This window comes from Rhinoraja longicauda, chromosome 2 (genome assembly GCF_053455715.1).
Source record: "Rhinoraja longicauda isolate Sanriku21f chromosome 2, sRhiLon1.1, whole genome shotgun sequence".
NCBI classification, from domain to species: domain Eukaryota; kingdom Metazoa; phylum Chordata; class Chondrichthyes; order Rajiformes; family Arhynchobatidae; genus Rhinoraja; species Rhinoraja longicauda.
This window is the reverse complement of record NC_135954.1, coordinates 61,070,516-61,097,107: the sequence shown is the minus strand read 5'-3', so window position 1 is coordinate 61,097,107 and position 26,592 is coordinate 61,070,516. Positions and strand designations below refer to the sequence as shown.

Genomic DNA, 26,592 nt, shown 5'->3' with positions numbered 1-26,592 from the left:
GGGGGGGGAGAGAGGAGGGGGGGGGGGGAGAGGGTGCTGCATCGATTCAGGAGTGGTTTGGGCCCAATGGGTCCACTGGTCTAGTTCTCTCTCACACTCAGGGTAAAGGCCATGGGTTTGAGCAGTGATGACATTGTAGCTTGGGTGAGTAACCTTTCTTTCATTCTTTTGCTACTCACCTCTCCCAAATGGTAACCCACAGTGGCCAATTAGTCTACCAGCCTGAGTTTGGGATGTGGGAGGAAAGCAGTGCACCTGGCAGAAACCATGCAGTCATGGGGGGAACATCCACATAGGTCAGCATGGAACAGGTTTGGATAGAGTGATATGGAGAGGATGTTTCCACTAGTGGGAGAGTCTAGGACTAGAGGATATAGCCTTAGAATTAAAGGACATTCTTTCAGGAAGGAGATGAGGAGAAATTTCTTTAGTCAGAGGGTGGTGAATCTGTGGAATACTTTGTCACAGAAGGCTGTGGTAAGCCAAGTCAGTGGATATTTTTAATAATAATAATAATAATAAAAATTTATTTTTTTATAGCGCTTTTCCAAATGCTCAAAGACGCTTTACAAAAACAGTCAAGACATAAAAACAAACAGACAAACTATCCTGACGGAGAAGCGGCGAACAAATAGCGCCAGCGTCCTCTCACGTCAGGGTCCGGCAGTAGACCAATAAAGAACACAAGACACACAATTACAATTTTTAACACAGACAGCCATCACAGTGATTGCTCCAGGCACACCCTCACTGTGATGGAAGGCAAAGAAAAGTCTTAAGGCAGAGATAGATAGATTCTTGATTAGTACAGGTGTCAGAGGTTATGGGGAGAAGGCAGGAGAATGGGGTTAGGAGGGAGAGATAGATCAGCCATGATTGAATGGCGGAGTAGACTTGATGGGCCGAATGGCCTAATTCTATTCCTTATGACCTTAGGTCCTTGGAGCTGTGAGGCCACAGTAGTAGGATAAAACTAGTGTACGGGTGATCACTGGTCGGCACAGACTGTGGGCTGAAGGGCCTGTTTCCATGCTGCATGTGTAAGCTAAAGTTGTAAATGTTGAATCACTTCAGTTCACGTGTTTGAATTGTAGCTGAGATCCACATAAATAATGACAACTAAAAACAAATCTGCCCCAGATACTCTCTGTCAGAATATGTATGCTCTCCACACCATCAAAACATTAAGACAGGTGAGAGATCAGATGAAACCTCAGATCAAATTGATGAGAAAAAAAAAAATCTCGAAACCCTTTCAAGTGCCTTTCAGAATCAATGTGCTGCAGGTAGAGATAATAATCTAGGAAGCACAGCAGCCAATTTGTAAATGAAGATATCTTTCAAACAACATGGCCAGATAATGCACTTTAATTCCCCTTCCCATTCCCACCTGACCTTTCTGGCCATTGTCAGAGTGAGGCCAAACGCATATTGGAGGAACAACATCTCATATTTTGCTTGGGCAGTGGTATGAATATTGATTTCTCTAACCTCAAGTAACCCCTGCATTCCCCCTCTCTCCATCCCTCCCCCACCCAAGTCACACCAGCTTTTCATTCTCACCTACAAACAACTAACAATGGCTTGTTTCCTTTATAATCGTTACTTTTTTGCATATCTTTCATTCATTTGTTCTATATCTCTCCACATCACCATCTACATCTCTCGTTTCCCTTTCCCCTGACTCTCAGTTTGAGGAAGGGTCTCGACCCGAAGCATCACCCATTCCTTCTCTCCAGAGATGCTGCCTCTCCTGCTGAGTTACTCCAGCCTTTTGGGTCTATCTTCTGACTAAATATGTAGATGGATTTAGCAGAGTTCATGAGATCTACCTGGATTACAGTAAAGCCTTGGAGGTCTCGCATGGCAGACTGCTCTAAAATGTTGTAATCATTTAGAAGGATCTTCAGAAGTACTGAGGTAACTGGGTACACATGTCTTATGATCCCTGAAGACAACAGCACAGCCATATAAAGTGGTGAAGAAGGCATATTGAATATTTGCCCCATTGGCTCAGGCAGAGAATATAAGAGTAGGTAGGTTGTGGTAAAAAAGCACAAAAGATTTGTTGCACCACAGCTAGATTGCGGTGCGTACTCTATGCCTTGCTAGAGGAAGGGCATGTTTGCATTGGAGAGGGTGCTGAGGAGATTGATCAGGATTCATCTGGATGGAACATTTCAGTTATGAAGAGAGTGGATAGATTGGGTTTGTTTCCCCTTGAGTGTAGAAGGCTGAGGGAGATATATAAAATAATGAGGGGAGATAGATTGGGTAGATCACGAGAACTCTTCCCCTTAGCAGAGGGGAACCAAAGTATATAAGTTAAGCAGTAGGAGAATTTTGAAAGAATTTTAAAGGGGATTTTTTTTCACCGTGAGGGTGACTAAATTTTTAAACACACTGCTTGAGGGTGTGGTGCAGGTAAGTACTCTCATAATATTTAAGAAGCATTTAGATGAATACTTGAAAAGCAAAGGCATACAAGACCTCAAGCTAAATACTTGAAAATGTGATTGGAGTGGATCGGTCCTTGGTGGCTGACATGGCAATGGTGGGTCAAAGGGCCTGTTCCACTTTTCTTTAGGATGGACAAAAGCTCAATTTAAAATTTCATAAGCCCTAGCAGAAATTGGAAGAAATTTAGCCATTCAAAGTACAGCGGATCAATTGCCTTGAAATTTATGCTCCAGTCATTTAGCACGTATATACTTGAGCACATCATTGACTTCATTGATCACTGTGCTGCAATCGATGAACATGCCTAGTCTTCAAACTGATGAGACTCCGCAATCTCTTTCAGACTCATTATTAGCTTCTCACCACCATTCACGAAATATATGCCATTCATTATCCCTAATTGCAAGCAGTACTTCACTACATTAATTTCAACCAGCAATTTTTCTGTCCCCATAGATATATTGTTCAGCTTTCTCTGCTGCGTATGAATTGTCTTTAGGGTTGCCATTGTGGAGCATCCTTAGTGGTCCCTTGTCAGCAAGTGGGGCCTACTTATGAACACCAAACAAAACAAAAGACTATCCCAAAACAGAATATTAAGTACTTTAAAGAGGGTGCTGTAAATCTCTCATGAAAGAAAGAGCTGATGCTTTCTGCAGATGAGTGCTGGGACACAAAGATCAGTGACATGAGTCCATTTAAATGACCCATGAGAGTTCCTCAGAGCTATGTTGGCGAAGCTTCTGGGATTCCCTCAGGGATCTGGGGAAGAGTAACAGCATTATAGCAAAAAGAGTCATAAAGAGTCATAGTCATGTAGCATGGAAACAGGCCTTTCTGCCCACTTGCCCACACTGACCAACATGCCCCATCTGCAAAAGTCCCACTTGCCCACACTGACCAACATGCCCCATCTACAAAAGTCCCACTTGCCCAATCTATTACTGTCATGATTTCATGCACCTTTATAAGATAACCCCTCATCCTCCTGCACTCCAAGGAATATAGTCCTAGCCTGCTTAACCTCTCCCTATAACTCAGGCCCTCAAATCCTGGCACCACCCTCATAAATCTTCTTTGCATCCTTTGCAGTTTGACAATATGTTTCCTATAACATGGTGATCAAAACTGAACACAATACTCTTAATGTGACCTCACCAATGTCTTATAGAACTGTAACATGACCACCCAACTTCTATACTCGATACTCTGAATGGTGAAGGCCAATGTCCCAAAAGCCTTATTGACCACCCTATCAATGTGATGCCACTTTCAAAGAACTATGTACCTGCATTTCTCAATCTCTCTGCTCTACAATTCTATCCAGAGTCCTGCCTTCACCTTGTAGGTCTAGCCCTTGTTAGACTTTCCAAAATGCAACGCCTTACATTTCTCTGTACTAAAATCCATCAACCATTCCTCAGCCCACCTGCCCAACCGATCAAGATCCTACTGCAATTTTTGACAGCAATCTTCACTTTCTACTATACCACCCACTTTAGTGTAACTTGCAAACTTGCTAATCATGCCTTGTATGGTCTCATCCATTGATCGTTGATATGGATGAAATCATTGATATAGATGACAAACAATAATGGGCCCAACACCAAACCCTGAGGCACACCACTAGTCACAGGCCTCCAGTCCAAAAAGCAGCCTTCCACCATCAACCTCTGCTTTCTTCCACAAAGCCTATTTTCTATCCATTCATCTATCTCTCCTTGAATCTCATGGGATCTAACCTTCCAGAGCAGCCTACCATGCGGAATTTTGTCAAATGCTTTGCTGAAATCCATATATACGTCTACAGCTCTGCCCTCATCAGCCTTTTTTCTCACACCTTCAAAAAACTCTGATTCGTGAGACACGATCTCTCACGTACAAAACCATGCTGACCATAGCTAATCAGCCCTTGTCCATCTAAATGCATATATATCTTAATCCACAGAATACTCTCTAGTTACTTTCCAACCACTGCTACTAGGTTCACTGGCCTGTAGTTCCCAGGCTTTTCCCTGCAGCCCTTCTTAAATAGAGGCACATTTGCTACCCTTCAGTCTTCCAGCAACTCACCTGCGAGTGGAGAAGAGCTGATGACCATAGGAGACAAAGTTCAAGAGTCAGCAGAGTAAGGAGTGTTTAATTGTCATCTGTAATGGAACAATTAAATTTTTACTTGCAGTAGCTTAACAAGTCCATAAATGCAAACAACTGCAGGATAGTCCAGTGGCTTCATTTAGTGAATTTAGGGGCTTTCACTTGCTCAACCACTGGCATTGATTGGGCAGTCGTAACTTTACATCTACTGGAGTCCCTCTGCCCTTTTTTAATTCATCAATTACTTCCAAATCATGTGCATTGTGTATTATAATGTTGTCAAATGGGACAGTGATAAATCCCTTGCGTTAAGGATTTCAGTTTGGAGAGCATATTGAAAATAACAGCAGCAACAACTGACCGGAGGTAATTGCAGCAAATAAAAGGAGTGAGGCCGAATAGGGGCTTGAAATGAGTCGTGAGAATTATTAAATTAAGGCATTGCTTATCAAGAGCCAGTGCAGCCATGTGAGTTTGGGGGTGAATAGAACTGGGTGTGTAAACATGAGCAGCAAGTTTTCAGACAACTTCAAGTTTAATAAGAATGGAAAATAAGAAGCTGTCCAGGGGAGTTTGTGCTTTTAGCCTTGAAAGGAGGTACTGTATATGACCGACTGCCAAGGAAACAGAAAATGAAAAGCATGATTATTGCACTGAAGGAAACTGCACGAGAAGGTACAGAGATTTAAACAATTTAAAGATAATTTTAGAATTGATTGCCACAGCAGCGATCAGTGTGTGGAATAGGTTGCCAAACGGAGTAGTGGAGGCACAAATGCTAGCATTACTTAACAGCCAACTGGCTGCTGTAATGAAGTCATTCTGGGTTTGCAATTCAAGATGGGACGAAAAACTCCAATGCTCATCTTGCAAACTCAACATAGTTTGAAGACAAAATATAAATGTGGCTGCAGTCCACAGGAAGTTGGCAGAAGAATTTCTGTCAAAATCAAAGATAGACACAAATTTCTGGAGTAGCTCAGTGGGACAGGCAGCATCTCTGGAGAGAAGGAATGGGTGATGTTTTGGGTTGAGACCCTTCTTCAGACTAGTTATCCAACTAGAAGTCTGAAGATGTCCTAGTCTGAAGAAGTTCTCGTCTGAAGTAGGATTTCGACCCGAAACATCACATGTTCCTTTTCTCCAGAGATGCTGCCTGTCCCGCTGAGTTACTCCAGCATTTTGTGTCTATCTTCAATTTAAACCAACATTTTCAGTTCCTTTCTACACATTCTGTCAAATTCACTTGATTATCCTTGTCTCCATTAGTTTCAACAAAGATAGCTGTTACCAGGATTTATCAAAGAACTAGCTGGACACAGCTGAATGCTTTGGTAATGCTTAAACTATTCCTACAAAAAAATCTAGCAATCAATTTATTAAGTGGAGGAATTCTTTTATGCCTGACCAAGTTATCTTAAGCTCGATTTAAATATAATTCAGAGCAAGTTCAATTAAGGATCAGACTCGGCAACAGCTTGCATCAATCCATTACATCTGCTCTGTGAGCGATTTGTGGTGATTTGGAAGGGTCTCAATGCCTTAAAAGCTCAAAGTATTAACCTCATTGCTTTGATAACAATCAGTTGAACTAATGGACTATTTCTGTGGCTCAGCAGCAGGTCGCATGTAATGGTGATTGTGAAAAACTGCAACCGGATTTGTAAGATAAGGCCGGTAGTAGTTCTCAATACTGAAGACACTGTGATCAGTCAGTATACGTATGTGCCAGAATTCGCGGCCAATACAAGTGCTCAGTTCAACGATCGCTACAATTAGTACAAGTACAAGTGGATTAACGGATATAAATAATAGTGCCTAGTGTGGAGACAGTGTGAAGTTATCAGTGCAAGGATCCTTAGAGTGGACAAAATAATGATCAGCCAAGTGGTCAGTCAAGTATTCAAGAATAATGGGCAGGACTGAATGATGGTATTAGTGATCATTGTTGTGGTCAGTACAATGCATCTTCAGCTGAGTAGCATTACCAATAAATCATTGTATTAAACTGTCTCAGCAACGTGGGTAGCACAGTAGTAGAGTTGCTACATTACAGGGCCAGAGACCTGGGTTCGATCCTGACTACAAGTGCTGATATATGGAGTTCATACATTCTTCCCGTGACCTGCATGGGTTTTCTCCGGGGATCTCTGGTTTGCTTCCACATTCCAAATATGTACACTTTTGAAGGTTACTTGGCTTGGTATAATTGTAAATTGTCCCTCGTGTGTATGGAATAGTGTTAATATATGGGAATTGCTGGTCAGCATGGACTCGGTGGGCTGAAGGGCCTGTTTCTGCGCTGTATCGCTAAACTAAACAACATGATAATTTTATTTCAATCATTGGCTTTTACAGGCATTCAGCACTGTTGTTGGAATCAAACCCATACACAGGAGTAACAACTCATAGTTTTATTGTAACACAAGCGGAGGAAACATTACATGCTATCGTCTCCGCAGTCAGCATCTAGTCCGCTGTGAGACAGCATAAGGCAGCTTACATAGTCTAGGTAGGGTTGAAGATCCGGACTGGATCACATGTGGAATGTGCAGCGTGCATAATAAGTGAGGTGATCTAATATAGTTATCTACAAGCACTACAACAGATATCTGAAAGCTTGGTACCATTGCCCTATTACTTCACAATCTTTTTCTCAAATCTTTATTCATGTTCATTTAAAAAATTATCTTGAATTCAGTTCCTTCTTGTATCTTATAACCTAATAATTTTCTGACCTAATCTTGTAATTAATATTTTTTCTGATCGGTAAAGATGCTCTGAAACTTTTGCTGATAATGACTTAGATCTTAAAATGTATCCATCTGGTAATCTGGTTTTCCCTGACTTGATCATAATTTTTCACAACATTTTTCACTTTCTCTGTTGAAAGAGACGTGACTTAGCCTTACAAATTAACTTGATGAATGTCATGTCCCTTTAAAGACAAGGAAATGTTTACTTTTGGTACAAAAACAAAAGTATGTAGTGTCATTTCAAAGCCAACACACAAAATTCATTCCAAATGAGTAAGACCCCAAAACTAAATCTTTAAATCGAGGGCAACAAGGAGATGAAGTCATGTAAAGAGAGAATAATCCTTATCCGATTTGCAACATATCATTGCAACATGCAAAATCCTCCTTCCACATCTGTTACATCCGGTTTGTTCAAAGGGAACCTGCAAAAATTGTGCGCTGTGATACTCACAATCAACAGCCCGATAGCCGTAGGATTTATTTTTTTAAACTGCTCGTCTGAGCATTGCTAGCAATGCCAGCATTTACTATCCATTTACTGTCCTTGCAGCCTTGGCAAAGCACCGTTTCTGGAACCTGATTGATGAAGACAGTTCCACATTCCTGCTGGTGGGATTTCCACGGTTCTGACCCAGTGATGACAAAGCGGTGTCCTTGCCTGGTTACATCATTCAAATCACATCCTGTACAGGTGGAGGAGAACGCCACAAAGTTGCTGCCACTGACCTTCCACATCACCCACCTCCTCTCTGACAGCCATGGAAGGTTTCTACTTTCTTTACAGGGAAAAATAACCCCCTAGGCAGTTGTACATCAGTGGAGGTGGTAAACATCCTGAATCATTTGTCAAAGTTTTTCCTCTCTTTCTTCCTCCTCTAAACGTCTCCCAATTTCATTTTTAAGGTTGGCCTTTTAAGGTTGCATTTTGCGAGGTTTCATCATGTCTGTTGCTGCCTAACCGACATAAACCTGGAAATGAGATGATCAAGAGATAACTGTGTTAAAATGTCAGACATGTGTTACAATTCCTTCTGTGTTTTCCACAGGCTTACAGAACATTGCACTCCGCGAGCTATAATCTGGACATTAAATCAATATTTTCCCTCAAGAAAATATTCCTCCTGCTGAGTTACTCCAGCATTTTGTGAAATACAAGGACAGAATCCCCCTCGTTCTCACCTTCCACCCCATCAGCCAGCGTATCCAACAAATCATCCTCCAACATTTCCGTCACCTGCAACGGGACCCCACTACTGGCCATCTTCCCATCCCCTCCCCTTTCTGCGTTCCGCAGAGACCGTTCCCTCCGTAACTCCCTGGTCCACTCGTCCCTTCCTACCCAAACCACCCCATCCCCGGGCACTTTCCCCTGCAACCACAGGAGATGTAACACCTGTCCCTTTACCTCCCCCCTCAACTCCATCCAAGGACCCAAACAGTCTTTCCAGGTGAGACAGAGGTTCATCTGCACCCCCTCCAATGTCATCTATTGTATCCGCTGCTCTAGATGTCAACTTCTTTACATTGGCGAAACCAAACGCAGGCTGGGCGATCGTTTCGCTCAACACCTTCGCTCAGTCCGCCTTAACCAACCGGTGGCTGAGCACTTCAACTCCCCCTCCCACTCCCAGTCTGACCTTTCGGTCATGGGCCTCCTCCAGTGCCATAGTGAGGCCCACCGGAAATTGGAGGAACAGCACCTCACATTTCGCTTGGGCAGCTTGCAGCCCAGCGATATGAACATTGACTTCTCCAACTTTAGATAGTTCCTCTGTCCCTCTCTTCCCCTCCCCCTTCCCAGTTCTCCCTCTATCTTCCTGTCTCTACCTATATCCTTCCTTTGTCCCACCCCCCTGACATCAGTCTGAAGAAGGGTCTCGACCCCAAACATCACCCATTCCTTCTCTCCTGAGATGCTGCCTGATCTGTTGAGTTACTCCAGCATTTTGTGAAATAAATTTCCTTCAAGAATGTCACTTGACTCAATTGGAATCAATGCTCTTATTTTGGATTTCCAGCCTGTGCAGCTATATTTTTCCTTTGAATATCTATTTTGATAATAGACAATAGACAATAGACAAGGGCCATTCGGCCCTTCGAGCCAGCACCACCATTCAATGTGATCATGGCTGATCATTCTCAATCAGTACCCCGTTCCTGCCATCTCCCCATACCCCCTGACTCCGCTACCCTTAAGAACGCTATCTAGCTCTCTCTTGAAAGCATTCAGAGAATTGGCCTCCACTGCCTTCTGAGGCAGAGAATTCCATAGATTTACAACTCTCTGACTGAAAAAGTTTTTCCTCATCTCCATTCTAAATGGCCTACCCCTTATTCTTAAACTGTGGCCCCTGGTTCTGGACTGCCCCAACATTGGGAACATGTTTCCTGCTTCTAACGTGTCCAACCCCTTAATAATCTTATATGTTTCAATAAGATCCCCTCTCATCCTTCTAAAGGCCCAGGGGCATGAGGGTGGGGAATGTTTCAGTTTTTGAGGAGAGGTAAAAAGGGTCATACATCTTAGAAAACCTTGTATTTCTTTGACACTTTTTGCTGACTCTCGAGTGCCCAAAATTCTTTAGCAGTAGCCATGCTGGCCTTCATTAGCTGGGGCATAGGATATAAGAGAGAGAGATAAGGAACTGCAGAGACTGGAAGCTTGTGTGAAGCATAAAGTGCTGGAGTAATTCATCAATTACACAGCATCCGTGGAAAGAATGGATAGGTGACATTTCAGGTCAGGACTCTTCTTCAGGCTGATTGTAGTGTGATGGAGGGGGGGGGGGGGGGAGCTGAAAAATATAGGTGAAGGCTGAACAAAGCTGGCAATTGATGTGGATACAGGTCGGGGGGGGGGGGGGTTAATTGGTAGATGGATGGACAAAGGCTAGAGATCAAAAGGAAACAAAGGGCTGTCAAATAAGGAGAGAGGAGGAGTGTAATATAAAGCCAAAGCCATATGGGTGGAATGGGTGAAAAGAGGAACAGGATGGTGGGAGAAATGGGTGTACTAGGGTGGGCAGAGGTTTAGGTTTATTATTGTCATGTGTACCGAGGTACAGTGAAAAGCTTTGTTTTGCATGCTATCCAAATAGATGAGATGCGAACTCGTACAAGAGAGCAAAGGGTAGAGTTCTGGAAACTGTTCTCAGCATATCAGTTCCATAGACAAAGACAAATGTCCACATTGATGTAGAGGTGAATCAGACAGTATCCTTGCTTATGGAAGGCTGTTGGGAAGTCTGACAACAGAGAGGAAGAAGCAGACGATAGCAGGGAGAAGGAATGTGCAGGGTGGGACAAGTCTTTGATTACGTTGGCTGCTTTTCTAAACTGTAGATGGAGTCAATGGTGGGAAGTCTGGTCTGTGTGATTAACTGGGCTACATCTGCAACTCTCTGCAATTTCTTGTGGTTTTTGACAGAGAAGTTCCCAAACCAATCTCTGATGCAACCTGACAGCATGCTTTCTATAGGGCATCAGTAGAAATTTTAAAGAGTCATTGGAGGCATGCCAAATTCCCTCACTGCTAAGGAAGTAGAGGCGTTGGTGTGCCTTCTTGGCTGTAGCACCAATGAGGTTGGTCCACGACAGATCGATGGTAATATTAACGACACGGAACTTCAAACTCTCAACCTTCTCTATTTCAGCACCGGTGACGTGATTGGGGCATGTTCCAAGCTTCCTGAAGTTGATAACTGGCCCCTTCGTCTTGCTGACATTGACGGAGAGATTATTGTCCTGACACCATGTTACTAAACTATCTCCTTCTTGTACTCAGTCAAACTCACCCCAAACTTGCAGGACCACCAGAATCCTTCCATTGGAAGCATGCAAACCCCACCCCAAGTAAAAACAACACTAAACCTTATTTTGAAACACATTTGGAAATCTTACTCCAGGTGACACATAAACAAACTAAGAGTTCATGATATTAAAGGACAATGATTTAGCTTTATGGCGAATATGCATTGCATTGCTTTGCACGCCCTGATGCACTGAAGCACCAGACCACGTGAGCTCTGCCCTGGAACCTGGACCCGGCAGCGCCGCAACGCTCTCGTCAACGCGCCTGCGCGTCAGCACTCGGCCGACCTCTGTCAATAAAGATTGTGCTCCGGCAGCGGTTTAAATAAAGTATTGTTGCGAAGATGGCGGCGCCCAGTGGGTGAGGTGTGTCTGACTGGTTGATGCAGCAAAGCAACACAAAACACCCTCCCAAATATCAAAGGACAGCAACCAAGGGAGGGAATGCAAACAGTGAAAAGGAGAACTGGTTATTAAACCAGTTCCCGTGTTTTATTTCACAGCAGGAAATGGATTTTTGTGGCCCCTGGGATTTGAGTTGCCTATTTTTAATTGCCCACTCCCTCCCGCCTCCCCCATAATTGCCTTGCGTCCCAGCGAGTTCTTGTACTATGTTAGCGATTCTGCTCCTCGCCAAACCAACAAAAGGTCAGGGCTAAGGAAAGGCAAGTACTGTACTTAGATTTTGCACTACTTTCAGTCCCCTGGCTCACAGGTCCGGTATTGTAGATGTAAAACCAAGCATCAGAATATTAAACATAACATTTGTGAAGAAGAATACTGCAAATGCTTGAAAGGCAACGTGAGTTTGCATTTGCCTGTCACTTTAATTTTCCATCCCATTCTGACCTCCAGCCTTGGATCCAACTTTGCTCTACTAACGTTCAAAGTAATTGTGTGGAATAACACCTAAATCATCTGATTTGGTACTTGCAGATTCAAAGTTAAATTAAATAGGTATAAAGATAATTAGCATTTTTGCCATGTATATTGGTGAATATTAGTTCAGTCTATTAAGTGCCAATAATGATGCTTAACTGATATCCATTATCTGCTTTTCTTATTTATTCACAAAATGCTGGAGTAACTCAGCAGGTCAGGCAGCATCTCGGGAGAGAAGGGAGGGTGGCGTTTCGGGTCGAGACCCTTCTTCAGACTGAAGACTCAGTCTGAAGAAGGGTCTCGACCCGAAACGTCACCCCTTCCTTCTCTCCCGAGATGCTGCCTGACCTGCTGAGTTACTCCAGCATTTTGTGAATAAATCGATTTGTACCAGCATCTGCAGTTATTTTCTTATCTGCTTTTCTTATTGTGCCTTGCTTTCATGTCCCATTGCTGTGTGGTTGGTGCTTAAGTCCCATGAAATAGCCTCATAAGTTACTCAGTCTGCTTTTTAAAGCTTCATAACAAGACTTGTTGCCACCAATCACATCCTCTCAAGAGTATTTAGAAAACGTGCCAGATATTGGCCTTGTTTGTGACCCTCGTAGCCAGCAATAATCCTTGCGATCACCAATGGAAATTGATATGTGGTTTCTATGGCAATGTAATTTGTGGTTTTATTTTTCTTTCTCTATTTCTATACCAGTGGATTGAAGCAAAAACTGATGATTTTGGAATCCAAAGCAAAAACATAAAAAGCTGGTACCATTTAGCAAGCCAGGCATGATCAATGGTGACAAAAACAGTCAATGTTTTGGGCAACAACAAAAAAAACCTTCATTCAAATTGGAAAAATCTGAAAACAGATGTTTTAGGTTCCATAGGGGATAGGTGGAGGGATAGAGGGAATGTCTGTGATGGGATGCTGACCAATGTTGTAAAAATAGTAATTATATGTAATAATAAAATAGTAGTTCATGACAACAAAAAATGAGATCAAAGGTGTTATCTCTGAAATTATTAAATTCTCTAAGTGCTGAGTACTACAACATATCAAGATAAAAATAGCAAGCTTACATTGGACATCACTGGCAATGAATAGAAGTCACAAGGCAGATCAGAATGTGTTTGGAATGAGGAATTAAAATGATAGGAGATTCACCTATGCTTGAAGCGATCCTTTCCTCTGCATCTCCCATATCCACATTTCCATCTCCCCCAACTATCCCCCAGAACATTTTTCTATACAACACTGGGGTTTCAATATCTGTTCTGTTATCCCTTCCTTTCAATGATTCAGGTTACATGGTTAGCATGCGACAAAAGCTTTTCACTGTACCTCGGTACACGTGACAATAAACTAAACTGAAACTTTCTAGGTAAAGCACGATTCACTTAGATTCTTTTAGTGGATTGGATTTTGTCCTCATGATCAGGTCTGCACATTAGAGAAATCAAATGCAGATACTTTGTGGAACGTTTCTGTTTAAGGGCTGCTGATATTCCAGTTTCTTGTCAATATAATTCTCCATATCACCCAACTGACCTATTTGTTTTTGGTCCTATGTTACTGTGGTGATGCCTGGTGTAAGTTTGAGTACAGCAACTATGCTTTGTCTGCATTTTATAACCGTCAGGGCAATATTGAATTTACTCATTTGAGGTATTTTGTTTACTTTCTCTTCACACACATGTGGCCTTACAAATCTGTCAATTTGTTTTATTTCTGTATCCATATGACATTCAAGTTAATTGATATCTTTACAGCATCAGTATCTGCTCTACTACAAATATTCACTCTGTTCTCCGGTACTTTCTTTCTGCTGCATAAAGAATGCATGTCTGATGACATTTCTGCTCTAAAGAAGGGTCTATGATCTGAAATGCTGCTCGACCTGCTGAAATCTTCCAGTAAGCTGGTGATATTTCTTAATGTATACCGTGGCAAGGTTTTTCAACCTAGATAAGTTGATACGTGCAAAACAGAAAGATCGGCCCAGGAGACAAAGGTCGTGTGTGAAAGCAGAATTAGAAAGAATTTACTGTGTAGAAACTGGTCATTTGGTATAGAAACATAGAAAATAGGTGCAGGAGTAGGCCATTCGGCCCTTCGAGCCTGCACCGCCATTCAATATGATCATGGCTGATCATCCAGCTCAGTAACCTGTACCTGCCTTCTCTCCATACCCCCTGATCCCTTTAGCAAAAAGGGCCACATCTAACTCCCTCTTAAATATAGCCAATGAACTGGCCTCAACTACCTTCTGTGGCAGAGAATTCCACAGACTCACTACTCTCTGTGTGAAGAAATGTTTTCTCATCTCGGTCCTAAAAGACTTCCCCCTTATCCTTAAGCTGTGACCCCTGGTTCTGGACTCCCCCAACATCGGGAACAATCTTCCCGCATCTAGCCTCTCCAACCCCTTAAGAATTTTATATGTTTCTATAAGATCCCCCCTCAGTCTTCTAAATTCCAGCGAGTACAAGCCTAGTCTATCCAGTCTTTCTTCATATGAAAGTCCCGCCATCCCAGGGATCAATCTAGTGAACCTTCTCTGTACTCCCTCTAAGGCAAGAACGTCTTTCCTCAGATTAGGAGACCAAAACTGCATGGTCCACCGACCTCAATCTGATAATTATGCTCAACATAATTTCTCTCTTGTCAATCTTTTATGTCATAGAGTTACACAACATGGAAACAGGCCCTTCAATCCAACTTGCCCATGCTAACTGAGATGCTCCAACTACACTGGTCCCTCCAGCTTGAGTTTGGCCCTTATCTCTCTCTAAACCTTTTCTATCCATGTACATGTCCAAATTTCTTTTAACTGTCCTTAAATTTCCTTCAATTCATTTCTCCATCATTTGCTTATTTGATATCATAAATTTATCAGTGGTATTACCCTCAACTAATCCTTGTGAAAGTAAGATTGCATTTTTCCCTGTTATGACAATATTTATTTATCTATGAAGGCACCTGATTTGTACAAAAGATGAAGCTTGTCTCGTGGATGCTGAGGCATTCCATCTCCTGTTTGAAGAGACGATTGTGTGGATGGCAGAGTTTACTGAAACAAAATGGTCGGCAAGCACTGGGATGTAACAGAAATATTTACAGTGAAACAGGAACATGGGAGAGAGATTATCGACCTCAAACACGGAAAAGCGTAGAGGAGTATTGGCATTCAAGAATAAAGGAGCAGTTTCAAATTATTTCTGAAACTGATGTAAGTATTCACAAATACATGCAACTCGTACGTATATTTGAAACACAATCATGTATCAAACTGAGATTAAGGTAGGAAAAAACACAGAAACACGAGCGATCATCAGATTCAGGAGTCTTGGGGATGAACAATAACTGACTAACTTGTCAGTGACCCTGAAATTTCTCTCTTTTGCTGAATGTTTTGCCAATGTGTAAGCCATCAATTCTCTCTTCGCCAAGGTGTTACCAGATATTGACAATGTAAAAGATAAAGATCCATATGACAAGAAATTTATTAAAAAAGATGTTAGAATCACTCAGCAAAATCGACATGCAGAAAGAACTGAATAAACATTTATTATATTTGAACCATCATTATATTTGGGCAAAGTTGCAAAAAGAAAACATGTTTTGGTTGCAGATAAAGTGGGGGTGGTAGTTGAGAACATTACAAATATTGGTGTTGGGGTCATTGGAGAAATCAAATGCAGACTGGATGACCACTTTGCAGAACATCTTTGTTCAGTCCCCAAAAGTGAGCCTCCAGTGTCTGTCACTTGAATTTTCCACTCCACTTTGATCTTTATCCTTGGCGTCTGACACTGTTCCAATGAAAGTTAAAGTCATTTTGCTGATTCGCATCTAATCTGATGGTGCATTACATCTTTGGAAACTTTGACAAGTCAAGGTGAGTTTATTGTCATATGCACGTACAATGAGGTGCAGGTACAATGAAAATCTTATGTGCAGCAGCATTACAGGCACGGAGACACAAACACACACAAGCATAAATTATACATAAATTATATGCAACATTTTGCAAGACAGTAAAAAGAAATAAGACCAAAAAAACAAACACGACATTATTGTAAAACACAATTAGAGGGACAAAAAGTCCATGGTAGCGCTCGGGGTGGACTGTAGTGTTCTCTTGACGAGGTTGATTTAAGGTTGTGCAGGTTGATTCAAAACATGATAGTTGTAGGAGAGCTTTCCTGAACCTGGTGGTGTGCGACTTCAGGCTCCTATGCCTCCTGTCTACTGGTTACACCGAGAAGAGGCATGGCCCTTAACGGTACATGCTGCCGCCTTAAGATGGATGAGGCTCATGTAGCTGCTTTCAAGGGTGGGGAGGGCAGTGTCCATGAGGCAACGAGCTCAGTTCACTTCTTTCCGCAGCCTCTTGCGTTGTATGTTGGAACTGCTGTTCCAGGTCACAATGATACAGTCAGGATTCTTTCCTGATTCGGTGTTGAATTCAACAGTTTCTCATATTATCAACATTCTAGTTCTGTACACGACCTCCATCATTAATTCATTTTTTGTTCAAGTTAACATTTTAAATCAATGACCTTTCAACAGAACATATTTGGGATTTAAGTTCATTTTAAGAATGTGTTGAATTGTTTTGAAGTTTTGAATTTAACATTATATCTGTTTACATGTCTTCTTGATTTTTATTTGGAAATAACAATTGTGACTGTAGTGTCATCTGTTGAGATGCCCCAAGTTAAATAGGTATACAATACATTATCAGAAGCAGATTTATTATTAACTATTTAATCTGCATTCCATTCCTAATTTCCATTGGAAAAATAACATATGCACGAGTGAATGATCATAAGCTTAAGAATGAATTACTGTTGTTTAATAATTTATAGATCATTTTTATTTTCCACCCAGAAATCAAAGCCAAAGTGTTATGTGCTTTCCATGTTCCCATATCCTTCTGGGAAGCTCCACATGGGGCATGTTCGAGTGTACACCATCAGTGACACAATGGCCCACTTCCAGAGAATGCGTGGATTTCAGGTAACTAATTGCACTGGAATATCTGTCTAAGTGTTTTTGGAGATGTCGCTCCATGGTATTTATTGTTTATTGCCCTGTGGGGAGAAAAAAATTTGATGTTTCTTTACTTGTTTCTTCTCATAAAATGAGTTTACCTGCATGGTAGGCTGCTCTGGAATATTAGTTCAGATAGGATCCAGTGAGGGCTAGCCACTAGCTGGATTAGGAAGCAGAGGGTGATGGTGGAAGATAGACACAAAATGCTAGAGTAACGCAAGGGGTCAGGCAGCAACTCTGGGGAAAAAGGATGGGTGATGTTTCGGGTCGGGACCCTTCTTCGAAAGATGATGGTGGAAGGTTGTTTTTTGGACCAGTGGCTAGTGGTATATGCTTCAGGAATCGGTGCTGGGCCCTTTGCTGTTAGTGGTTTATATCAATGATTTGCATGAGTATGTACAAGGCATGATTAGTAAGTTTACAGATGACACTAAAGTGCGTGGTGCATAGTGAAGATTTTTATCGGATATTACAGCAAGATCTTGACACTTGGGCAACTGGGCTGAGGAATGGTTACTAGAGCTTAATGCAGAGAGGTGTTGCATTTTGGGAAGTCAAACCAAGGTAGGACCCTCGCATTGAATGGGGAGTGTTGTCGAGCAGAACCATCTAGGAGTGCAGGTACATAGTTCATTGAAAGTGGCGTCACAGGGTGGTCAAGAAGGCTTTTGGCACATTGGCCTTCATCAGTCAAGGTAATGAGTATAACAATTGGGATGGGTTGCAATAGTACAAGACATTGATGAGGCCACATTTGGGGTATTGTGTTCAGTTTTGGTCACCTTGCTATTGGAAAGATTTTGTTTAGCTGGAAAGGGTGCAGAGCAGATTTACGAGGATGTTGCGAGGATTTGAGGGTCTGAGCTCCAGGGAGAGGCGGGCAGGCTAAAACTTTATTCCTTGGCTTGCAGGAGGCTGAGGGATGATCTTATAGAGGTGTATAAGATCATGTCTTACCCAGGGTAGAGAAATAAAGGACCAGAGGATATAGGTTTAAGGTGAGAGGGGAAAGATTTATATAAGATTCTGAGGAGCAACATTTTCACAGAAAATGGTGGGTATATGGAACGAGCTGCCAGAGAAAGTAGTTGAGGCAAGTACTATAAAAGCATTTAAAAGATATTTGGACAGTTACTTGGATAGGGGAGGTTTAGAGGGATATGGTTCAAACACAGGCAGGTGGAACTAGTGTAGATGGGACATCTTGGTCAGCATGGGCAAGTTGGGCCGAAGGGTCTCTTTCCATGCTTCATGTCTTGATGACTATGGCTAAATCGCACAAAGATGATTAGCTGATTAGCTCAATTAAGCCAAAGTTTATTGACTGACTTTGTGTGCCTTGTCATCCCTCCCCTTCTTGGTATTTAATTTTTTTTTGATTTGTAACATTTCCTAGTTCTAATGAAAGCCCCTGATACACACTTCACTTACAGTACCTGGCCTGTTAAATATTTTGAGTATTTCCTGTTTTTTCTTTCCGATCTCTACGATTTGCACTTTTGCTTTTAGCTCATACTGTTTTAGGGTAAGTTTACATAGAATCAAGACATGCAGCCCAGCCTTTTTGTTTCATTTTGCTTAATAAATGTTATTGAATTATCTGTACATTTTGTTATTCTACATTATCTCCAAGAATTTGGTTTTATATTACAATCATAGAGTCACAGAGCTAGAAAGCGTGGATAGATTTTTCTCCGATTACTGAATCCTCTTCCCATTTAGAAAATAGTCTATGCATTTATTCCTACTACCAAAGTGCATGACTACACACTTTGCTATGCTGTATTCCATCTGCAATTTATTTGCCCACTCTCCCAGCCTGACCAAGTCATTCTGCAGAGTACCAGCCTCCCCCACACTACCTGCTCCTCCTCCTATCTTCTTATCATTCGCAAACTTGGCCACTAAGCCTTCAATTGCTTCATCAAAATCATTGATATACAACATGATGAGTAGCAGCCCCAACACCGACCCCTGCGGAACACCTCTAGTCACGGGCAATCAACCAGATAAAGACCCCTTTATTGCCTCTCTTTGCCTTCTGCCATTCAGCCAACCTTCTGTCCATGCTAATATCATCCCGCTAATGGGCTCTCATCTTCTTTAGCAGCCTCACATGCGGCACCTTATCAAAGGCCTTCAGTTCAACAACGTCCACCTGCTCTCCTTTGTCCATCCTGTCATTTACTTTCTCAAAGAATTCCAAAGGATTTCCCCTTCAAAAAACCATGCTGACGTCGGCCTATTTTATCAAGCAGTTACATATGCAAGTAGGTTTCCATTAATGAACTGAAGAAAAATTAGGTTGCATAGTTCAAAATGAAAGGAAATGGAGCCACACCTTTTGCAAGCCACTTGTTCCTGCAGTCTATACTTGCTGGGGATCTTAAGTTGTTTCCTACACAAAGGTTAACAAGAAAAGTCCAAGCTTTTGAGATTGCCAGTGAAACTTTTGGCTGGATGTGAAACTGGTTTATTTCTTGTGGATGGAACAGAAATCTCATGCGAGGCACTGCATTGTTGGAAGTCAAATAAGGGCATAGCCTTTACAGGGAATGGCAGGCTCCCTCGGGAGGATTGTAGAGCAGAAGAATCTAGGAGTGCAGGTACCTTATTCCTTGCAAGTTGTGTCATGGGTAGGTAGGGTGGTCAAAAAGGCTTTCGGTACACTGGCCTTCAATAGTCAGGGTAGTGAGTCTAGTTGGGTTAGGTTGAGTAGAAGTTGTACAAGATGTTGGTGAGGCCGCTTTTAGAGTAGTGAGTTTACTTTTAGTCACCCTGCTATTGGAAGGATGTTGTTAAGCTAGAATGAGGGCAGAGAAGCTTTATAATGATGTTGTCAGAATTTGAGGGCTTGAGCTATAGGGAGACTAGGACTTTATTCCCTGGAGTGTTGGAGGCTGAGGCTGATCTTATAGAGGTGTAGATGATCATGAGGGGAATAGATACGGTAAACGCAGTCTTTTACCCAGAGAAAGGGAATCAAGCACCAGCGATCATAGTTTAATGATGAGAGGGGATAGATTTAATAGAAACCTGAAGGGCAACCTGTTCACACTGAGGGTGGTGGGGATATGGAACGAGCTGCCAGAGGAGATGGGTGTGACAGGTATTACAACAACATTTAAAAGACATTTATTTTGATAAATATTTTTATTAAACATAAGTACATATTAATAAAATATCCTTATCACATACATTCGTAATATTATTAATATTAACAATTATGTCTTACATATTTCTATACTTTTTTTCCAGAGGGGGAAAGATAGAGAAAAATAAAATAAAAATAAGAAATCCAAATTGGAGAAATGAATGGAGTATTAAAAAAGTTATCTATCATTGGAGATATATCCATGATTTATTATACATAATTCTTCCTCCATTCCATTATTCAGGCCAAGGTCAGGTCCTCGCACCAAGCCATTTTGACCCTTTAAATATGCAATAAATGGAGACCATATTCCTCTGAAAAGATTCAACCTGTCCATTAGTACAAGTCTCAATCTTTCCAGATGAAGTGTCTCCGACATTCCTGTAATCCACATTTTAATTGTGGGGGATGTAGGACCTTTCCAGAATTTCAATATTAATTTTTTCCCAATTATTAAACTATAATCAATAAAAATTCTTTGATTCATTGTTATTAATTGATCTGTTTCTAATATTCCCAGTATTATTAAGTTTGAGTCAGGGATCAGCTTCATATTAACAACATTCGAAATTATTTTAAATATTTCTGTCCAGAATTTAGTGATTTTTTCACAGTTTGTGAATATGTGCGTTAAGTTAGCTTCCGATTGCTGACATTTGTCACAAATGGCAGATATATTTGGAAAAATACTATGTAATTCAGCTGACTATGGAGGCCGTCATTGGGTATTTTTAAAGCGGAGATTGACAGATTTTTGATTAGTAAGGCTGTTAAAAGTTATGGAGAGAAGACAAGAGAATGGGGTTAAGAGGGAAAGATAGATCAGTCATGATTGAATGGCGGAGTAGACTCGATGGGCCTAATTCTGCTCCGATGACTTATGAACTTATACTTATTGGATGATAGCATCAACCTTTAATGCACTATAAGTAATCCAGCATCATTCTTAATAATGTGGATTAATGTCAATCAACCATTTGAAATCTCTGGCATATGTTAGGACTTGCCTTTACTTACCTTCAGGTAGTTTTCATTTCTGTCTTTATTATTTGTGCCAGGTCCAAATGATAAATAATGCTTAAGATAGAACACATTCCTCAAGCTAAGAGGAACAGTTCTAGGCATTAAAAGCATACTAACTAATGAAAGGATATGTGTAATGAGTTTCTTGAGAATTACGAAAAGAGAAGAAAGATGGGATATAATCTGCAGAGAATCTAGGCACATTTTTGCACTGATTGCTAAAGTTATTGTGTGCTGCACAATAGGGCTTAGCTGCATAAGCAAGTAGTTTTAAAATATCTTTTCAGTAACTATCAGTAATTTCAGGAGGTGGCACCAAATCCAACATTTGGATGTAACCAGGTTATAAAGTCTACCTAATTTCATGGATAGTGATGCAGAATTGTCTTCCTGATGCTTGAAACCTCCAACAGTTTTTCTTTGCAGAGACCAGCAACCTTTCCAGTTTCTGGCCCTTCACACTGAGGTGTTTGGCAGAGGCAGAGGCAACCAAAAAGAAGGAGGCCAAAATAGCTATCTTTTAAAAAAATCCTCTCCTTATTTCTTGGAGTCCCTTTCTGTTTCCAGCAGATCACCTCTATACTAATTTCACAGAATGTAGAACATAGAAAATGTTCAACATGGGTCCACGCCCTTCAGCTTACAATGTCTGTGACGAACATGATGCCAAGATAACTAATCTCATCTACCTCTCTATTCCCTGCATATCAATGTATCTAACAAAATGCTTCTTAAATGCCACTTTCTCATTTGCCTCCATCATCTCCTGTGGAAGTTTTATTATTATAGCCATAACAGAAACATGGTTGAGAGAAGGGCAGGGATGGCACCTCAATATTCCAGGATATAGATACTACCGATGTGATAGAGATGCAGAGACAGAGCTAGAGAGGAGGAAACAGTGGTTGCCTTTTTGATAGGGAGGACATAACTAAGTATCAGAAAGGATAATCTCTGAGAATCATCCAGCGAAACTATATGGATAGAACTTAGAAATAGGGAATAATTACAATAATGAGATAATATTATAGACCTCACAATTGTCAGAGGAGACAATGTGTAGGGAGGTTGCTGATAGTTGTAAAAATAATAAGATCGTATTGGTGGGAGATTTCAATTTTCTTTATATTAACTAGATCATCCATAATGTAATGGGACTGGATGGGATGGAATTTATTAAATGTGTCCAAAAAAGCTGTCTTAATCAATATATAAAGGTGCCTGTTGGAGGTGGCGAAAATGTCATGTTCATAAGTGATAGGAGCAGAATTAGGCCATTCGGCCCAACTAGTCTACTCCGCCATTCAATCATGGCTGATCTCTCTCTCCTTCCGAACCCCATTCTCCTGCCTTTTCCCCAAAACCCGTAACACTAGTACTAATCAAGAATCTATCTATCTCTGTTTTTAAAATATCACTTGACGGCCTCCACAGCCTTCTGTGGCAATGAATTCCACAGAGATTTACCATCCTCTGATTAAAGAAATTTCTCCTCATCTCCGTCCTAAAAGAAATTGCTTTAATTCTGAGGCTATGACCTCTGGTCGTAAACTCTCCCACTAATGGAAACATCCTCTCCACATCCACTCCATCCAGACCTTTCACTTTTTGTGAGGATTATGTTTCCCCTCCTCCATTTTCGTCACCTCCAATGGATCCCGCCATTAGTCACATCTTCCCATCTCCAATTCTTTCCACTTTCCACAGGGACTGTTCCACCTACAACTCCCTGGTGCATCATTCATCACTTCCGACCCAAAGCACCCCCCACCTCCCCAGGTACTTTCCCCTGCAACCAAAGATGACACAAAATGCTGGAGTAAGTTAGCGGGACAGGCAGCATCTGTGGAGAGAAGGAATGGGTGATGTTTTGGGTTGAGACCCTTCTTCATTCATTCCTTCTCTCCAGAGATGCTGCCTGTCCCGCTGAGTTACTCCAGCTTTTTGTGTCTATCTTTGGTTTAAACCAGCATCTGCAATTCCTTCTTACACATTTCTCCTGCAACCACATCTGTCCCGATATGTCCTCCCTTCGATTCCATCCAAGGACCCCGACAGTCCTTTCAGGTGAGGCAGAGGTTCACTTGCACCTCCGCCAACCTTATCTACTGCATCCGCTATTCTAGGTGTGGACTCCTAAATATCGGCGAGACCAAGCAGTATCTGGGCGATCATTTTGCTGAGCATCTCTGCTCAGTTCGCCTTGGCCTATGCGATCTCCCGGTCGCCAAGCACTTTAACTCCCCTTCCCATTCCTATACTGACCTTTCTGTCCTGGGCCTCCTGCACTGTCAGAGTGAGACCAAACAGAAATCGGAGGAATGGCACCTCGTATTTCGCTTGGGCAGCTTACAACACAGTGGTATGAAATTGATATCTCTCATTTCTCATGCAATCCCTTTCTCTCCGTCCCTCCCTCACCCTCATCATCGTATTGGTTTCATTGTCATCCTGCTTAGTTTCACTCTTCGTATACCCTTGATATCACCTTTTCGATAGCCATTGGACCATTGTGGGCTCCACCTTTTCTTGATCATCAGTGCTGGCTTTGACTTGTTCTTTCCTTACCTTTCATTCATTTGTTCTTTGGACCTTTTCATACCTCTATTTATCCTCCCCTTTGACTTTCAGTCTGAAGAAGGGTATCGACCTGAAATGTCACCTATTTATTTTCTCCAGAGATGCTGCCTGACCCACTGAGTTTTACAGCATTTTGTGTCTATCTTTGGTGCAAACCAGCATCTGCAGTTCATTCCTACACATTCAATACTCATTTCCCTAATTGGTGATGGTCAATGTGCTAAAAGCTTTCTTCACCATCCTATCTACCTGTATTGCTACTTTCAGGGAACTGTGTATTTGTGTAGGAAGGAACTGCAGACGCTGGTTTAAACCGAAGATAGACACAAAAAGCTGGAGTAACTCAGCGGGACTGGCAGCGTCTCTGGAGAGAAGGAACGGGTGACGTTTTGGGTCGAGACCCTTCTTCAGACTGTATTTGTATTCCTCTCCCTCTACTTTGCACTGTGAAGGTCCTTCCTTGTTTTTTAGGCCATCTGTGCCATCGGCGGCACAATGGAGCAGCGGTAAAGTTGTTGCCTTTAGAGCGCCAGAAACCCTGGTTCGATCCTCACTACGAGTCCTGTCTGTACGGAGTTTGTACGTTCTCCCTGTGACCGCATTGGTCGCTCTGGTTTCCTTCCACATTCCAAAGACGTGCAGGTTTTTAGGTTAATTGGCCTCTGTAAATTGTCCCCAATGTGTAGGATAGAGCTTGTGTATCATTGGTCAATGCAGACTGGGTAGGCCAAAGGACTTGTTTCCACGCTGTATCTCTAAACTAAACTAAACTACCATTTGCAACTGCAGGAAATATAACAGTTGTCCCGACACCTCCTCCTTCACATACATCCAGGGACCCCAGTAACCCTTCGAGGTACCATTCCCCCCCCCCACCCCACCACCTTTCCCCCCCTCTCTTCCCTGGGCTCACCTGGATGTGCACCCATTTGTTCCTTTCGCCTTCCATCTATATCCCCTCTGGCTTCACAATTTGCGCTCTTCTGTCCTCATCTTCTTATCAAGCACTTTTTTGTCTTTTCATCTCTGGCCTTTGTCCAACCATCTGCTAAACAAAAACCTCCCTCACCTGTACCTACCTATCGCTTTTCAGATGCTGCCTGATCCGTTGAGTTATCCTAGTGCTTTCTGATTTTTGAAAACCAGCATTTGCAGTTCCTTGTGTCTAGATATGTGGATAGAGGATTATCGGCCGACCAAATGGAGGCAAATGGAAGGTCCAATATGTCATTTTTGTTAGCATGGACAAAGTGAGCAGAAAGGCCTGTTCCCATGCTGTAAGCTCTATAACTGCAAGCACTTCTCTGCATGTAATCTTAAATGAAACACATATAGATGTAATTAATAGAAAATTGCTCTCTCATATTAATATAGAATCCATTATCTGTCTTCTGTTTATACAACAGTTGTCATGTAAAAACATATCCAAGCATACATATTTCTGGAATTAAAAATTTGCATGCAAGAAAACATTGATCATACCATGAAGTCTGAGCCAATGCTTTAATTTCATTTTAAAAGATTTTGATCTTTTGAAAATGTTCTTCATACAATGTTGGCATAACCAATTAGGTCAATACTTATTTTCCATCTGTAATTTCTCTTGAATTGAAGGTTGTTTCAGAGGATATTTAAGTTGGTCATGTTGCTATGGGTATGGTGTCAAATGTAGTTCAGACTGAGGAAGGACAGCATATTTCCTTCGCTCAAGGATGTCAGTAAAACATGTGGGCTTTAATTACAATCTGCAAGTTTCCTGCCACTAGTTTTTCCAGAATTATCTGGAACAGTTTGACTTACTAATATTTTAAACCAGATGAGACCATAAGACCATGAGACATATGAACAGAATTATGCCATTCAGTCCATCGGGTCTACTCTGCCATTCAATCATGGCTGATCTATTTTTCCGTCTCAACCCCATTCCCCTGCCTTCTCCCCATAACCTTTGATGTCCTTCCTAATTGATAAAATAGATTAGATGTATATGATTCGTGTAGAATTTCATAGCAATAAAACATTCATAAAATAACTCGGCTGTAACTGTGTACAACACGGAGAACTGCAAAGACATTTAAAGGAAAAGCATACTTCAATAACAGAGGTTGTAACCTGGTTGTGTCAATTGTAGGTCTTGCATCCAATGGGATGGGATGCATTTGGCTTGCCGGCAGAAAATGCTGCAATTGAGCGTGGCTTGGATCCAGAAGAGTGGACAAAAAGGTAAAGCAAGTGCATAAAATTACATAAATTAGAACGAAAATATACTTGGTGAGCTATTCCCCAATTTCTGTTTTATAATAAGATTTTCAGTATATTCCCTTTGAAACTGTGACAATAAGTTGTTACCTTGAATTTTTTTTTTATTAGGCAAAAGTTCTCAAAAGGTTGGGAATGGATTTCCCAGAATTCTTGATCCTGTAGCTATGAAAAAATGATAATGGATGTAATGGTACATGTGTTTGAAGGGGATTTACTACCCAGGCATCAGCTACTCTGGTCCTTCTCAGTGGAGGATGCAACTTTGGCAGTTGCCTGGTGACAGAAGTACTGATGCATTTATGGTGAAGCTGAACACGCGTATGAGTGATGAGTGATGAGTAAGAAGGAACTGCAGATGCTGGGTCACATCGAAGATAGACACAAAATGCTGGAGTAACTCAGCGGGTCAAGCAGCATCTCTGGAGAAAAGGAACAGGTGACGTTTCGGGTTGAGAAACTTTGGTTTCAACCCGAAACGTCACCTTGTAGTGAGTCCAAACGAGCGGTAT

At 41.7% G+C, this 26,592-nt stretch overlaps 1 protein-coding gene across 2 annotated transcripts in view; it reads left to right on the top strand.

Moving 5' to 3' along the window:
* The first annotated feature begins 11,480 nt into the window (after positions 1–11,480).
* Positions 11,481–26,592, top strand: part of lars2 (leucyl-tRNA synthetase 2, mitochondrial) — a 99,836-nt gene continuing 84,724 nt past the window's right edge. The window contains exons 1-4 of one of the 2 annotated variants that reach the window (XM_078419869.1): positions 11,481–11,774; positions 14,982–15,235; positions 16,900–17,028; positions 25,953–26,044. In XM_078419869.1, the coding sequence (XP_078275995.1) occupies positions 15,002–15,235; positions 16,900–17,028; positions 25,953–26,044 (455 nt within the window). In that variant the 5' untranslated portion in view covers positions 11,481–11,774; positions 14,982–15,001. Of the gene's footprint in view, positions 11,792–14,981; positions 15,236–16,899; positions 17,029–25,952; positions 26,045–26,592 lie in introns of both variants that reach the window. The other variant, XM_078419859.1, reaches the window with a different exon arrangement.